Raw genomic sequence first — 17,730 nt, 5'->3', positions numbered from 1 at the left:
CCACCTTAGGGAGGTGGGAGCAAAAAATATTAAAACTCCGTTAAGCGGAGGGCAGCAAACTATATGACCATCAAATTATCGAAAGCTATTCCGTCTTTCGCGCTCTTCCTTTTTATAAGATACAAAAACTTAAAATTGAAGTTGTAGTGCATGTTGTGCAAGTTAAAGTTAAAATTACCTAAAAATCACGAGTTGAGACGAAAAATTGATTATGCATTAAAAGTTACGGTTGAGAAACACAACAAACACGCGGAGATGAAAGATGCCGACGACCAGTGGAATTCTCAGAAAAAAAAGGGTGGAAACTTCTCGAAATAAAGGGGCTCTTTTAAAGAGCTGGTAAGGAATTTTAGGGGGAGAATGTCCAAATTGCGCTACCGCTTAAGGGGCTAAAGAAAGATGATGAAAAATAAAAGAATGTATTACAAAATTAAAAGAATTAGTATTATTGATTAAAAAAAAACAGGATATTTATAAATTAGGCTGTGACCTAATGTCACAATATATATATATATATATACAGATTTATCAATTTATACATTTTAATCTAAATTATCTAATGTATTTTTGTACAACATGACACACAATGAATAAAAATTATAAGTCTTTTAAAAAATATTATAATTATAATATAATCATATTTGTAATATATCCACGTAATTTGATACTAAATTCATATTACATCAAGCACATAAACCTTTTTGTTATACTCTTTGGGCATATTTTCCTTCATTATCTAGTAGAACATAAAAATAGAAATTAGCACAAGCAGTTTTAATCAAAATAACGCTATGAACTAATGAACACAAAATACAGATAATTATAAAAGATTCTAAATTCAAATCATTTAATTTCATTGAAAAAATTTTAATTCAGGAATAGTAGCTAAATTTTAATACAATAATTTAATTGGTTTCAATCAATAGAAAATGTAAGTAATATGATTTCAAAATATTATAATTTTATTTAAGTTTTAAGTAAAATAGGGTGTTTCATTTTGGTCTTTGTTACTTGTTTACTTTATTTTTAGAACTGACTGAACCATTTTGTTTACTTTGTTTAGTTTACTTGAATAATGCATCATTATTCAACCAAAAGAAGTGTATATTAGTATCTCAAATGTTTATGAACCAAGGTGTCAAAAAATTATTTCGTATTGCCTATTATTATTTTTGTTGTTAGTGCTAAATCCATAAGAAGATAATTTCTTGCACAAAAGTTCGAGACTTTAATTAGTTTTGATTCATATGTTTAATTTGACATGTATCGGACAATGTACTTTTTTTAATCAAAATAATATCTTAAATTTTTTTTTAAATTTCCAATGGCACATTTAAGGACAATTGAATGTCTAAAAGATAACAGTAAATCTATAAACGAAAGTGAGCAGTCCTGTAGGCAAGGTAGCCAGTGAGTAGATGTCCAGAAACCCAGGAAGAGCAGGGCATCTAAACAGGTGATATATGTCCATCACAAAAGGTACAAAAAAGATCAGGAACCACGTTGATGCGACATAGATGTTTATTCAGGTCACCATGTCCAGATTTCTGACGAAACATGATGTCAGATTTCGTCCTAGGCAAAATGAGGGACATAATGAATATGTTTAAGCTATGGTTTATTAGAATAGCAATTTCTGAGTTCTTCGTGGAAAGAGTCCATGGAGATGCTCTTTATTAAACATTTGTAATTATTTAAAGGAAATCTGGAATTAGATGGAAAATGGAAAAAGACCATCTCTTTTACCTGGAAAGTGGCTGCCTCATTTCGCTGAATTCCATAGAATTACTGTCTTCTTATTACTGACAAACCAGTAAATTTAAACAGTTATCCTTAAATAAGGATTAGTAAAAATAAAACGCTTGAATTATGTTAAACAATTCAATTGTGCATTTTAAAAGTCCATAATATAGTTATTCATCATGAAACGTTATTGCTTAGTTCAACCTTCAATGAAACAAAGATTCAGTGGCGTAGCGAGCTTAACTCGCGCCCGGGGCACAATATCCTTTTAGCGCCCCCCATTCGAAAACCATACAATATTATATGTAAAATATACTAGCAATTTAATAAATAAATAAAGTAAAATAAATAAAGTCATAGATTCAAGCTAGTCTTTAAATTTGAGACAAAAAATGTAGTTGAGAGAACAAGACTAGATTTTAAAATATAGAATTAGTTCAAAAGATACCTATTATTTATTTTACATATTTATAAAGAAATGTTTTAAAAACACGCAGTTTTAAAACAATAAAAAAGTAAATATTTATTATCTCTAAGGAGATACATATGTTTAATAATCATATGATTATAATACATTAATAAAACTAATTACTATGTCTAAGTTTTCCGTGCTTTTGCTGCAGCAAATGTATCAATAATATAATATAAATTGATCATTTAAAATTTTTCTCTTTCCACACTTAAAAATGCTAGGTCACTTAGGCGATCTGTCAAAATTAATTTTAATTTGCTGAATGAGCGTTCGCAACTAGCAACTGATACTGAGATAGTCAGGAGTATTTGAAATGTCGCTCTCAGATTTGGAAAAACATCTTTTCCATTCGAGATTGATTATAAAAGTAAGAAATTCTAATGGAGTTTTAGGTTTAATTTCTTTTCTACTGCGGAGTAACATTTTGCTGTCACATATTTTGATAAAAAGTTCTATTACATTGAAATCTGTATTATAAAATTCACCCAGATTTTTAAAATTTTTTTTCAAGGTCGTTATCAACATTAGCCTTGTTTAATAAATTTTCAACGTCTAGTACAGGGATGGGCAAACTACGGCCTGCGGGCCAACTGTGGCCCTCTGGAAGATTTTATCCGGCCCGCGGATAGAATTTTTATTTGCCGATCAGTGGCAAATATAAACAATATACATCCATTTTCTTGTCGACTATGTTTAAAACTATTTCTGTTTTTCCTTTTTCAACAAAGTACTGATGAAGTTTTTGCTTTCTCTATTTTCGTTCTACAAAACATAAATTGATGGAAATAGTTAGCTCAGACAGCTTCAATTGGTAAAATGTTGAAAACAAAAGTTCTTTATAGAATAGCCGTAGATTGGCTCCAACTAGCGCTTGTCTCCCTCGAGGAGCTGACTCAGAGATGCCAACTTGCTCCGGACAGCAAATATATATTTTAAAGTGGTAGTTTATCAATTGTGATTCTTGGTTTAATAAATTCAATTTAGCAAATTTTTACCCACCACTAATTCTAAATAATTCGTAGGCTTATATAATTCACCATTTTATGATACTTATGTCATGCTATGCCCTTTAAGAAAGTAGCAAAAGAAGTTAAATATTCGCAAAATTTACTTTGTACTAATTTACCGCTTTTTTAATTATTTTGAACTGTCCGGAGCAGTTGGCATCTCTGCTGACTTATGGAATCTAATATAGTTAAATTGCACTTCCCATTTGGCAGACTGCGCATTTTACGCTCCAAAGAGAGGAAAATCTAACAATCGTCTGAAGGAGTCGTTTCTAAATATTCCAAAGTTTAACAAATCATTACCAAAAGCTAGTTTCGGAAATTTAATATTTCATGCTTGGAAAATCAGTGCATGTTTGCTTAATCTTATATATATGAGCAAGAGTTTTCAACTATGAACCTTAGAAAAAATCATTTCAGAAGTAAACTAACAGCAAAGCATTTAGCCTTGTTCCTTAAAATAAGCACATCTCACTTCCAACCTTAATGTAAGGAACTTTTAAAAATGAAATTGCAATATCCTTCATCTCACTAAATATTTAAATTAAAACTTGTAAATCACCTTTTTTTCTGAAATTTTGAAGTTTTTACTTGGCCCACCAAACATTTTTTTTCTTGATTTTTGGCCCCTTGACCAAAAAAGTTTGCCCATCCCTGGTCTAGTAAAAATCCAAATTTGAAATTAAGGCACTTAATCGTGTAAATCGTGTACACATTTCCTGTTGGAGACGATCAAGAGTGCTTTTCATAACGCGAGAAATGTCACTTTCTGCGGAAAGACCACCATAGCCAATTCTCCAGGCACGTATTGTTGTATCCATATCCCATTTTTCACAAAGAGACTCTGCTTTTTCTATTGCCTCTTCACAGAGCTTGTCTGAAATTTCGGCTAGTTCAGTCGCTAATGATTCAAGATCATGGAACACTTCTCTAAAATTCATTCTAGGATCCTGTAATCTGAGCTGCACACGATCAATCCTTCTTAAGATTTCATACAAGAAATGAACTAAAGTTATAAAACTAAAGGTTAGTATATTTTGCAACAGAATTGTAGCTTCTCTTCTGTTGTCACTTGTAGTGGTAGTGTGCTCTGCTAATTTTTCTATTAGTTCTTTTATATTCTCTAACCCATAGATGATAACGATAACAGCTTGTGTATTCTGGCGCTCCATCGCGTTTCAGATGTGTGACCTGCCATCACGGCAGCATTATCGTAACATTATGATCTGCAGTTTGTTAATGAAATTTCATCGTAATTTAATTTCTCTAAAATTGTATTTTCGATCGAAGCTGCATCTTTAGCATGTATTTCAATAAAACTCAAAAAAGATTCTTTGATGGAAACTTTTTTATTGATGAAATCAGCATCTACATACCTAGCGACTAGGGACATTTGTTCTCGATGAGAGATATCAGGAGTTGAATCAAACAAAAGTCCATAATATTTATTTCTTTTGATATCGTTTATTAGTTGATTTCGAACTGTAGATGCCAGAAGATGAATGAATTCACTTTGAATCTGTGGTGACAAATATGAGAACAACAAATTTCTCTGTTTACAAATTTTTTCATACTCTATTCACTTAATAATAGAATCTTCGAGTAGATGTAGTAAGTAATCTTATTTGATTTATTACTTACCAAGAATGCCTTGAACGTGAAATGTAGTAACATAGAGAAATATACAATATAATTTATGCTGACATTAAACTTATGTATAACATTTAATAACATTTCATTTTTATTCTTAGCAGAGCGCAATGACAAGGACGTGAATTAAATATTGAAATATATTTAATATGAATATGAATTTAATATAATATTTAATATGAATTAAATATTATGAATAATATTTATGAATTAACATTTATTATATTACACTGGCCCTAATTTAAAATATATTTTCCAGAGATCAATTATAATAAAAAAAAATTATCCAGCAAGTTTGTTTTGCGGACCATTTGGCGCCCCATTGTGAGTAGCGCCCGGGGCATGATGCCCCCCCTTGCCCACCCCTCACTACGCCACTGCAAAGATTGAGTTAATTTTGTATTAGTCTCATAGTTTCTCTATGAAAAGCGGAGTACTTTTTAATCGTCAGTGTTGGGAAAAGTTTAATTAACTAATGTCACAAGAAAAACTTTGCAATACATTTAATTAATCTGCTCTTATATTCTAAATAGACTGTGTGGTATTTGGGTTTTCAAATACGACATGATATTTATTTTGCTGAATGCTACCAGGAATAATTAAAGTACGTAATTTTAACAAAATTACTCTGATAATATGACATCATGTTGATATAGTCATCTGATTATCAGTCTTATTTCTTTAAACTGTATGGAATATATTACAATTTTTAATTTAGGCAACTATATATAACACATGCTTCAATTGGAAAAATCTTAGAATTCCATTATTCGCTATTGATTGTCTAATTATCTCTAGCTGATAAACAGTATCAACTAAACAGAAGTTATGGATACTTTTTGATAACGCGCGACAATCCGAAAAGTACGAAATCACATAGCGCTAGTGATCAAAATTAAAAATTATATTGAGTTTTCAACAATTCTTATCAGTTTTTCCTGTGTATTATCGTTTTTATGATACAAGTCTAAGAGGCCACACACTGTAAACTAATACAATCTTTAATAATTTTATGGTTATTATTGCTGGTATTTGTCTGTTAAGCCTGTTGCAATAGCACTACCTATTATCACAGCACCCACTACCTATTAACGCAATACCACACATTACCAAAAATTCGCTCGAATTTATAACAGCTGGTTCAATTTTTAAATATTAAAATGCGAGTTGAATACCCGGTCTATGTACGGTGTGGGGAAAAACTAAACAATCCATAAATCGGTATTGATGAACACTTTTAAACCATGCTCAAAACTGAAAGACGTATACTGACATAATTAATGACTATAACAAATCCAGCGTTTTAATTATTACTAGTGGGCTGTGCCCCCTTCTCGCTAACGCTCGCCAACCCTCGAGAATTGCTACGCAATCTTATATGGTTTGCTTCGCAAATCAAGCTCGCTTCTCTCCCTATTAACTGTGGTACATTGCAAATGCACAAAATTCTAAGAATTCAAAACAATCATTCAAATCCATATAACAACTTTTTTTTAACAAAAAATTACATCTTTTTAGTAAATACTAAGTCATTAAAATAAATTTGAATTCAAATAAATGACATGCAATTCGTTAAACCTATTAGAAATGTGCTATAGTATCAAATCTTAAAGCGTAACAGCACGACTGAGACTCATTTTTCAATGAATAACTAATAACAATAATAAAACAAATAAATTCGTGATATATATCAAAAATCGTCAAATAAATTCGTAATATATAAATTCGTGAAAAAAAGCGCTCTCGACAAAATACTAAAATAGAGATCTATCGACAAAGACTACTCACTTCTGCCTAGCTTAATAGTATGATATTGCCGCAGCTGATAATGCTCTCTCTGGTTATTTCAGTTTCTGTATTTAAAAGAGCTATATGCTGAGCCACCTCAGCTAGATTTGGCATGTGCCATTTTTAGCGGCAATCATTGGTCGATATCCTAGCGTTGCCATTCGGGGAATTGTAATGAGGCTTTTTTTTGTCGCCGTGTAAGAGAAATATATATATATAGATTTGTTGCCCTTCCTGAGGACTTTACGTTATTAGTTTAAGTAACACATGATTTTAGAAGCTCATCAATCAGAATAAAAATGAACTAGATTCAGTATTATTGCATCATTTGACATAATGCTATTGTTCGACATGAACTCTTGATTGAAAAAAAAAAGAAGAAGAAAACATAATCAACAGTTCTCTTGGGAAATAACTCCTTTCGGTTGGTCGTAGAAACCTAGTATCTGCAATATACTAGGCTCTTACTGTCCACCGAAACGGATATTAGCATATTTAGCACCTAATATAAAACACAAATTAAAGTAAATAACAGTAACCTATTACCAAAATTTATTAAGCACCATTATTGTCAATGAAAATATGGTGATTTCTTATATAAAGACAGATACGTACCTTTTGTCCATTGCTTCAGCTTTTTACCTTAAAATTTATTATTTTAATTTCAGTTTGTATTTAATACCAAAATAAATTAATTGTAATTTTTGAAATAATTTTATTATAACACTATTACTTTCATAATAAGTTTTGGTAAACTGAAATTTGCTTATTTCAAAATCCGTAAAAGATCGCCTAATTAATACTGACGCCAGTGATGACCTGTTAAATGTTTCCCTTGATACAGCTGGTGTCGACGTTAAAGATACTGGTGTGATGAGGACCTATTATACCAATATATATATTTTTTAATTTCCAATGAGCTGCACAATCGGTCTTGCGGATAAGCAGACCTAGTGCGTTCTCCAGAGGTGGTATCCACTCTTTCAGGACCACCATAATGGGTGAGATACCGTTGGTTATGTTACTTTGGATGTTTAGCTTCTGCCACACTAGATGGCAGCACCGAGACTCTATTTGGATGCTAAAGTGCACTAGGAATTTAATTTTGCCGGAAATGCCAGGAGCCAATAAGGCACTCCAGGGATCTTTTACATGCCGCATAATCATACCACATGGCCGTTGAGGATTTTCTTCATCCCGAAAATCCGGTGTCTGGGCTGGGGATCGAACCCGCAGACTTGGACTCAGAAGGCCGACGATAAACCAACTGCGCCACCCAGCCACTTATACCAATATAGGTGCTTAAAATAGGTACTGCTGCATAATAGGTGTTTTGACATCTCCATACTACACATTCATGACACTAAATAAGCAAACTTTATTTTCTGTTATTTGTTGTATGAGAAAAAATAACCATTCTGAATAACCCACATTTGCCCTACACAGAAAGGAAAACCTTGAAAACTTCTCATGGTTAGCTTGATGATAAGGGGATTCTAACCCATGATCCGTCTACCACTGAGAGTATTTTTCGTTCGTCAGCACTGTGCTTGATGCGATACAGGAGCAGAATTAGAATGGACCAATCATTGCCGGGATTCAAACTTGGGTTACTTTATTGGAAGGTATAATCCGCTGAGCCAAAAAGGCTCTTTAGCATAATTATTTTTTTATATTTTTTATAACCGTCGTCGAACAGCCGACCCAATTTTGAGTTTACGACTACTAATGTTCAACTTCGCAACCTTGTAATTTGAACCTAATACGTCAACACTATGGTCGGTGTGAGCTGGGTGCGGAATTTATTAATTAATTGAAAATATTTATTAATTTAAAGTATACAAGCTTATTTATTTTAAAAATTTTATGCCATCTTATCAGTTTTATGCCATTTTATTGATTTAAACTAGTAATATTAATTCAAATATTCTTGACTTTAAAACTTTTTTTGCTATTGTTCTGAAATTCAAATTTTAGAATGAAAGAAAATTTTTTAGTCCCCGATCCCCTAAGAATCATTCAAAAATTTCAATTAGATTGCTTGGTTGAGACTTATTATAAATGGAATATATTTTCATAAATTTAGCATTATAGCCATTAATATTTTAAACTGTAGATAATTTTTTTACTCTCTATATTTGAAAAATATCATCAATGTTTTCGAGGTTGCAGCATCATTTAATCAAGTAGGTGCTCTTTCACATTTTTAATAACTAATTGTTTTTATGCATTATGTCAAGTACTCTCAATAATTAACTTATGTTTGACTTGTGAGAGTTACTTGTCCAAATTAATATTTTTAAAGTTCTCTGTAACCACGTAATAATTTTGCTTGTAGTTAATACCTTTTAAACGCGTTTCGATAAAACTAAATTATAAAAAACAAACAGTAATTCAAGTAAAAAAACAGTTATTTTTTACTTAGCAAAAGTAATTAAGACAATGTATTTAGTTGATATGGGGAGCCGTAAAGAAATCGCTATGCTATTATTGAACCCAATAATGCTTCATTAATTTTAGTATTAAGAACCAAATGAAAAAATTGCTTTCGATAGTGATTAACTTTTACAACCATAAGTTTTCAGAGAGAAATAGCATCATGCCAAATGATGCTGAATACTGTTAATCTTTAAGTTGATAGGATAAATTTCATTTCTAAGAGAGTGTTTTACTTATTTTTATTATGTAAAGCGTTTAAGGAAAAGCAACAAACAATAATGCATTTTTACAAGAAATTAGAATCATTTACATGCATAAACAGTGCCGATTAGCATACTTTCCCAGTGTTGATAAATAATTATTTATTGATTATTGCTGATTTACTGTTCTATGAGGGAACACTCCGGTCATTTTATTAAAAATGCCTCGTCTGCACCTATTTACCATAATTCATATATTTGGAGTTTATATAATGAGCCAGATCTTTTACTAACAATTCTTTTTTTTTCAGCCTAAATTCTTGAATCAAAGCTACATTTCAGCTTTAATATGTTTTCTCATCCTCAATATGGAACACGGGGTAGAATACAAGATAGAGAAACTGAATTGGACATGGCTGGTTTTCTTGAAGATATCGGCGTCGGAGAATTACCAAGTTTCGATTCTGATCCTGGTGATATGTTGGAATCAACTGCTCTTGGTAGTCATGTACGACAATCACCAAGAAGATCACCGGATTCTAAAATACCTAGATCTCCAATAAGAGCCGGATTTCTTGATGAAAGTTTCCATGAATTAATGGATGATATGGGTATCGATGAACTTCCAAGTTTTGAATCAGAAACTGGTACTAGGCAACCAACAGCATCCGCACGCGTTCCACGTCCTAAAACAGGACCAACTATGAGAAAAACAGAACTGGATATGGATGATTTTCTAGATGAAATAGGTGTTGGTGATCTTCCAAGTTTTGACTCTGATACTAGCGGTGGAAGATTAGATTCAAGAGCTCCCGGTATGGGTGCTCAACGAACAAGGGCTCCCGTTTTTCAAACTCCGACAACTTCGCGAAGAATTCCCATGGATGCATTTTTAGAATCTCCGACGGGAGCCGAAATTGAATATGCTGCCATGCAACCAAGACGTTGGGAAGATTGGCCAGAAAAACTTAAAGAAACCGAAGAATTTCTTAGCGAAACAGCGGAAATGCTTGAAAGGTATCAAACAGAGTATGATCAGTGGCTAGCACAGCGATCACCTCAAGTCTCTCCGAGAACTACTCCACAAAGACATCAGATTCCTCATGATCAACAGGATATTGAAACATTACTCAGAGAAACAAAAGAGATGCTTGAACGTTATGATGACGAACGTGGTGTGCCCCGAACGCAAATCTCTCCGAGGACTCAAATGCTAGCAAAGATGTACCCATCTCTCGATCCTCGGAAAAGCCCTTCAGCTAGACCGGAAATACTTCCCTATCCAGAACTTCCAGTGAGACCTACTTCCGCAAGAAGACCTCCCTCTCCAACACCTCCAGTGAGACCTGCTTCCCCAAGAAGACCTCCCTCTCGAACAGCCCCAGTGAGACCTGCTTCTCCGGGAAGAACTCACACTCGAACACCTTCAACGAAATCTCCAAGAATACCACAAGTTTCTTCTCCGAAAAAACGAGTGGTTGGTCCTTCCCCTAGGACGCCAATAACTTCAACTCCTTATTCACGACCACCAAGACAACCTGTAAGAACAGTACATCAGCCTTATGAACCGGAGCCCGGAGATCTGATTGATCTCTATCCCAGAGCTTATGCTGATTATTATGACTTTGTAAGTGGGCAGACAAGACAATCCGATGATGACTTGATCTTTTTTCCCGAACATGATTGGACCGCATCAGAAATGGTATTTTCTTTTTACACTGAATAATAAAAATAAGCTCAATAAATAAGAATTAAACATCAAGTCAGTTATAAATTGTAACAGGGAGGAGATAGGTAAAATACGAATATTTTAATGAGGAAATTCAGTTATCTGATTATCTTTGGCAATAATATTCATGATTTTAGTAGTAAAAGCTAATTATTTCCACAAGGTCTGCAAAAGGTACAATTTAGGAAACCAATTGCATATCTCGTACTACCACCAGTTGTACTGACCTAGAAAATTTGAGCAAAAATGAATAAGCAAATAACTAAACAGACCCATATCAAATGTTTACTAAGCGTGAAATACAGTACTATATTGTTTGAATTGTAACGAACTCAGTAAATGGAATTATAATTCAAGACATGGTCGTAAAGCATAACAGTTTTTTGCTAGAAAGCCCCCGAAGTATAACTTTTACTTGAAAATCAAAACAGAAATAATTATACGACAATCATTAATTTTCCAATTAATCAATATATTTAATATTTGATAGGTGAAAAGCTGTGTTATGTTTTAAGTGCAACATACAAAGCTTTTTATTTTTGACTCCAGATCGGCGCATATATCTTGAAGCCAATTTACACATAACACAATATTTTCAACTTATACAGCCTACCATACAAACCAAACTTTTTGTCAGGGTTAACTTCAATTATCACATCAGCCAGTAACAAAGTGGGTACTTGGTTTAATATACATCTGACCAGTTTCAATTACTTGTATTAAGGAGCTCTTTTATTTAATTTTAGCTTACTGTTTTCTATTTTTTGAACTGAATTTGTGGATTTTGGATTTAATTTCAGTTTTTTCTAACTTTATATTCATCTGCAGCTCTTTAACCTTTTCTGAGCTGAGTTTAAGCTAATTAGATAGTTCCAGTTGATTTTCATAAGGGCTACTTGCTGAAACTTTAACTCTTTGTGATTTTGAAACAATTTCCTTCCACTTAGGATTTGAAATCTTGGAAATTGTTTCAAATGAAACCTGAAGTTTAAAAGAAAGCATTGAAGCATATTGTTTGCTTAATTGCTTCGTGAGAATCTCTTGGATCTAATTGATTCGTTCCCATAATTAGATTTTTTGCAGGCGAAAAGTCAGTTTCATAAAAAACTAATGGCTTTGTGGGCAACATGCCAGATTACTTAAAACTTTGAACAAAATATTCAACTGTCGTTGCCTTATTGTAAGCCTTGGTCACCATATTAGAAACTTAGTATTGTGTCAGGCCACAATATCAGGCCATGGTATCAGGCCAAGATAACTGCGTAACTATTTTTCATCTGCTTCAATGAAGTACAGTTTAAATGGCTTGAATGTGTTATACAGTGGTTAAAAGAGATGCATTGCGTGTCCTGGTTACTGTAACATACACAAACAGGTAGACAGACTCACATTCCATTAAATGAGTAATAAAAAGTGCTGTATGATTTCATATTTTACAGACATGTGCAACTGGTATGAGTTTATTTTTCTAGCTAGTTAAATTATGTGTAAAAAACTAACTAATTCTAGAAGATATTGAACTTATATGTTAGATATTGAGCCTGAAATGTAAAGCCAAAATCATATCTAAACGGTTTAAAAGTCAACAAAAGTTACAATTTTGGCAACTATATCTCTTTTTAAACAAAGCCTTATTCCTAGCCTCAAAGAAAAGTTAGCTAATAAAGAAAACAATAGAACATAATAAAATAAATTGTTAAACAATTATTTGATGCATTTCATAATGCGCTGTAGATGAAAAATTACAAAAGTACCTATTACCTATTATCTTAAAAGTACCTATTACAAAAGTACCTATTATCTTATCAGGTATTTAACCCTGCTTTAGGCATCATGCTTATTTCCTTTCGTGTAAAACAATTAGGGTTATATTTATAGAGGTTATATTTATAATGGATCTAAATTTAACGCAAACTTAGGAGAGCACACACCTATTGAAGCAGACTTTTTTAAAGTAAAATAAATGTGAATTAAGAGAATAAAAAAGAATAAGATAACTTTCTTCAAGTTCTGATTTATACAAAAAGTTCAATAAGATAACGGTTTTATTAAATAAAATAGATTTTTTTCCATCACTTCTTCGATACCACTTATTCATCCTCATCCATCAACATGACAATTTGCACCAAAAATTTGAGTATGCTTAGGCGGTATTTTACAGTATTTCTGGCTAAATATTTAGATGCACAGCCGTGTAAATATTGTTTAATATTTTGATAAATTCTTTTTTTATATACGGTTGCGTGATAATATAATTTTCAAGCCTATAATTTTTCACCTATAATGAGTTTACCATTAAAAAAATAAAAACATATATGTGTAGTTGAAATATTCAAACTCAGTTTCCAAACTCAATTCTTCAGATTCAAATGTGAGATTTAGCTCAAATATAACATATTATTCTTCTGAACGAATTGCAAAATTAAACGGTGTACAGAAAATGCAAATCTCTCAAGAATGATCTTATTATTATTGTTGAATATATTAATTTAAAGACGAATAAGATAATCGAATAAAGACGAATTAAGAGAACTAAGTAGTTGAATAAAGACGAATAAAGGGGAACAAAGAAGTAGAATAAAGGCTACCAAACTAGTAAGTATAAAATATAGAAAAAAGAAATCGAATCATTAGAACAACATTCTTTTATATCTTCCTTTCGAAATCTTTCAGCTTTAAATTTTGCCACTTACAAGTATGCATTTCATTTAAAAATATTATATTATTTTATCATATAATTTGTTCTTTTGAAATTATATTTGCTTTAACAGTGTGATAAATAATATTCGTCTTCTTGCAGGAAACCGAAAAGGCTGTTAAATTACAGGAATATGAAGAAATGAGAAGAATACTTCAGCATGTTCTCCGAATCATTCACCCAGAAGTACATTACAGCAATATAGAGCCACCTCTTGTTCTTCTGAAAGCTTTGGTTAGAAGGATTCAAGAAATGATCGATAGTGGCAATTTGGTGAGGTTTACACTGAGATAAGTTGTTTTTTAAAGTTTACCAACGATGCTGTGCTAGAAGTTCGTTTGTAAAATGTTTTAAAAAGCAGTTACGAAATAGTTTAAACTCAAAAGTTGAAAAATGCTGTGTTGTATCTACCAACAGAAAAACATTTAAGAAGTTTCCACACTAATGCTAGCATGTAAAAAAGCAACTCTATTTTTTTCCCAGTAAGGCAAAATCCTAACAATTCCTGAGCTAAAGTTTCACTCATTTAATAAACTTAATTATTAATTAAATCATGAGTAGATTTTTTTTTTAAATCAACTTATGAAACTCTTATTTTTTTTAAATTGATAAAATGCTTGGATACTTTTATCTTTTTAAGGATGCCAAGCATTAATGAAGGAAACTAACACTTTTCCTAGCATCTAAAGTAAATTACGATTTGATTTAAACATTTTAACTTCCCTCGATTTTGTCGTTCTGAAACTTAGCTTTATGATGGAAATAATACATATTTATATGCTTGTTATGCACCATTTATCTTTTTAAACTAACAGGAGAAAAAATATAGAGAAATGTTATTGTTTGCAGTTGGGTATACTATAGCCTACGTCACAGATCGTGTTATTCCTACTAAATTTAAATAGTAAACAGCATTTTCTGCGAACCTGATTTCTAGCAACAAGTAAAAGCATCAAACGAAGTGTCTTGTTTATAAGTCGCTACTCGCCAGGTTGGAATTGTATTAGTCTAGTTCCTTTGGAAATAATTTATATTGTTGTTTTACCGAAGTTTATGAATTTAGTAAGCATATTTAAAATTCAGTTTATTAATTAAACTAAAAGGTAAATGTTATTCCTAGTAAGTGGAAGTAGTTGTGCTTTTTTCATATTATACCCAATTACTGTCTACTTAATTTTAAAAATAGATTTTTCTATTTGTTTATTGTAAAAAAAATAAAAGCTCATGAAACCGTAAGTTTTTATCTGGTTACAAATTTAAACGTTAACAAAATACTCCTTTAATTTGCTTTTAAATGGTCTATCATTTTTGGGACGTTAACTGAGTGGACGATTTTGAAACTAATGGTTCTGAAATAAATGGTTTTGAAATCATTTACAACTAGCATGGAGCAACAGTAAAAAATTAATTTAGGTAACTGGACATTGAAGATAATCTTTTCCTTAGATTCGAAAGTACATGATACAAATTTGGGAATGCAGGACACTCAAAACTCTTCATGTGTTGAGGGGAAGGGAGAAAACATTTCCGTGTCGATTCGAGCCCCCATTCTGCCAATCCTAATACTGACCCAGCTGCAAGGAACTTAGTGGTTTGATTAGGTGGACTTAGTTGGTGCGATGAATGATTTTTCACCTAGTCAATAGTTTGAATACCATCTTATTTATGGTTTTTGACGGTTATGTTTGAATATATAAAAAAAATGGCAATTGAATACATTTTTTTAACCACTTTCTTCGTTAAATATTCTAACAGTGTATACCTTTTTAGCTCCAAGATCTGACAACTAAAAAACAAGCGAAAACTGCCCAGATGAACAACTTGAGAAAACAAATTCAACTTATGGAGTCAAATCTGCAGGAAGCATCTCGTTATTTACGCGACATCACAGACCTTTGGAACCAAAAGAAGGGAGAATATCGCAACCGTGTTCATCAACTTGAACAACAGCAAGGTCGTTGATGTACAACCCTCCAAAGAGCAGAACCTTAAAGACAATCTCTCAGGATTAGAACTCACTCAGAAAGAAAGAAAAAGAAGAAAGAAAACATAAGATAATCAAGACAATCTATCTAAAGGAAAAAAGCTCGATTTCTTTTTTTCGGTACTTACTCAATTTTGATAAAGTGATCAGTCTCTAATTTAAACAAATAATTGTTGGCTTTTATTTTCCTATTAGTTGCCAGCTCCCATAAATTCCCGTTAATTTGAAAAATCAATTAAAGCTAAGTAAATGTATATGGTTTAATGTGTTCTGCTTAAGAAACTAAGTTTCTCACTATAATACTCGTACTTCAAAATTAGTAAAAAAATTCAGCAGAGCTTGTTCACAGATAACTTTCCGTCGTTTCTGTAAATGGAGACGACGACGATCTGTAGTTGGTAAGGTGCCAGACCTCTTAATCTGTGCTATGCTCTAGGGCGACTGGAGGTTAAAGCAGTTGGTAACTGAATAGCTTACTGCAAAAGCAGTTCAAATCATGGTTAAGTGAGATATAACAATTGATAGAATATATAAACTTAATAGACATGAATAATCGAATGATTAGGTAAAGATATATTAAAACTTAATAATACAGATACATTTGAATGAAATTATCGGGGGATCTGTAAATGGCCGTCACTTTGCACTGTTTTATAGTTTTTCCTCAGTTGACAGCGCCATCTGTTGACTAATTTTTTTAAAGTATGAAGCCTAGTTGGATGACAAACTGGGTTTTCTAAGCAGAAAAACAGCAAACCATTTATTTCTATCTCTTTCCGTTTTTCCCTTATCGAATTTTCAAATCGTCGGTCATACTTCGGCCATCCAGTGCACCATTGTTTCAATCAAATACAGATTTCAAATTTTAAAAATTAATATTGGGTTACTATGATTAACCTAAAATAATAAATTTCAAGCTTTTTAAAGTTCTTCGTTTACCTCCAGATCTGTAGACCATCAAATTTTTAGGGACCCTTTCAAATTTTACAAATAATTCCCCCCTCCTAAGAATTGCCTACTAGAATTATTAGCTAACGAAAATTGAGGTTTTATTCTACTAATTAAGATTAATAACTTCTGAAAATACCTAAGTTCTCTCAAGTTATAAATCATTCAAAAGCATGACTAGTTTCATTGGTTCATACGCAGAATCTTTATTCGGTTCAAGATTTTGGTATTGAACAATTTTAACAATTTTAAGTCTACAATTCTTCGAGTTCTAAATTAGACCCATGGTTACCTTTTTATCCATAATTTAATAAAAATATATATTGTTTATTGATACCTCGTCCCGCCCTATTCAGGGCACACGAGAGTAGAACAAACATTCTACAGACAAAACATACATAAAACATAAAAAATTACATTAGCAGCAAGTATAAATGACATATAAAGAAAAAATTAAAGTATGAAAATATTTACAACATTAAATAAAAAAAATATATATAAAGATTTTCTTTATACTTATAAAAGCAACCACCTTGACTCAGTATTTTTGGTTAAGTTTTCATTCGGTAAGTGGAAAGTATTTCGTTTGGTGATATTTTTTTCCAATGCCCACCCGATTGATACTCGTCTTTCAGGTATTAGTTGGGCAGATTTGTTGACCACTCTTTCAGGGGAATCAAATTAGCGTTGCTCACACATCCTATAGTTGAGATTAACGTCATTTGTAGCGATAAGTTGCCAAATCTTGTAGCTCTCCATTATTAAAGGAATAGCCTTTGCTCCGAAATGGACGATAAGTCAACCTCTCTAATTCAGGGGCTTTAGGATAATCCGCAAAGAAAAGCGTGTTTGCGTGCATCGATTTACATTGCTTTTCGGAAACTTTTTTTAATACTCGAAAAAATTCCTTACAAAATATAAAATTTATTATTATTGTTATTTAAAGTAAAAACTATTATTTATCGCTAAATAGAAATAGTTTAAACAATTTTTTTTGGGTTCTTTAATAATTATAAAATAAAAAAAAAAACCAAGCAAATTGAGAAGAATCAATAAATTAATATTTGCATTA

The 17,730-nt window shown here is 31.9% G+C and overlaps 1 protein-coding gene across 1 annotated transcript; it reads left to right on the top strand.

Moving 5' to 3' along the window:
- Nucleotides 1–816: 816 nt before the first annotated feature.
- Nucleotides 817–15,870, top strand: LOC107448439 (uncharacterized). Its single transcript, XM_016063621.4, has 4 exons — nt 817–931; nt 9,611–11,001; nt 13,829–13,999; nt 15,497–15,870. Exons 2-4 carry the CDS (start codon nt 9,649–9,651, stop codon nt 15,686–15,688), a joined length of 1,716 nt encoding a protein of 571 aa, XP_015919107.3. The 5' UTR covers nt 817–931; nt 9,611–9,648; the 3' UTR covers nt 15,689–15,870.
- Nucleotides 15,871–17,730: the final 1,860 nt, after the last annotated feature.

This window comes from Parasteatoda tepidariorum, chromosome 6, assembly GCF_982258835.1.
Source record: "Parasteatoda tepidariorum strain Cologne lab strain chromosome 6, Ptep-v5.0, whole genome shotgun sequence".
NCBI lineage: Eukaryota > Metazoa > Arthropoda > Arachnida > Araneae > Theridiidae > Parasteatoda > Parasteatoda tepidariorum.
Note: the sequence above shows the minus strand (reverse complement) of the source record. Positions and strands in the feature narration are given on the sequence as shown.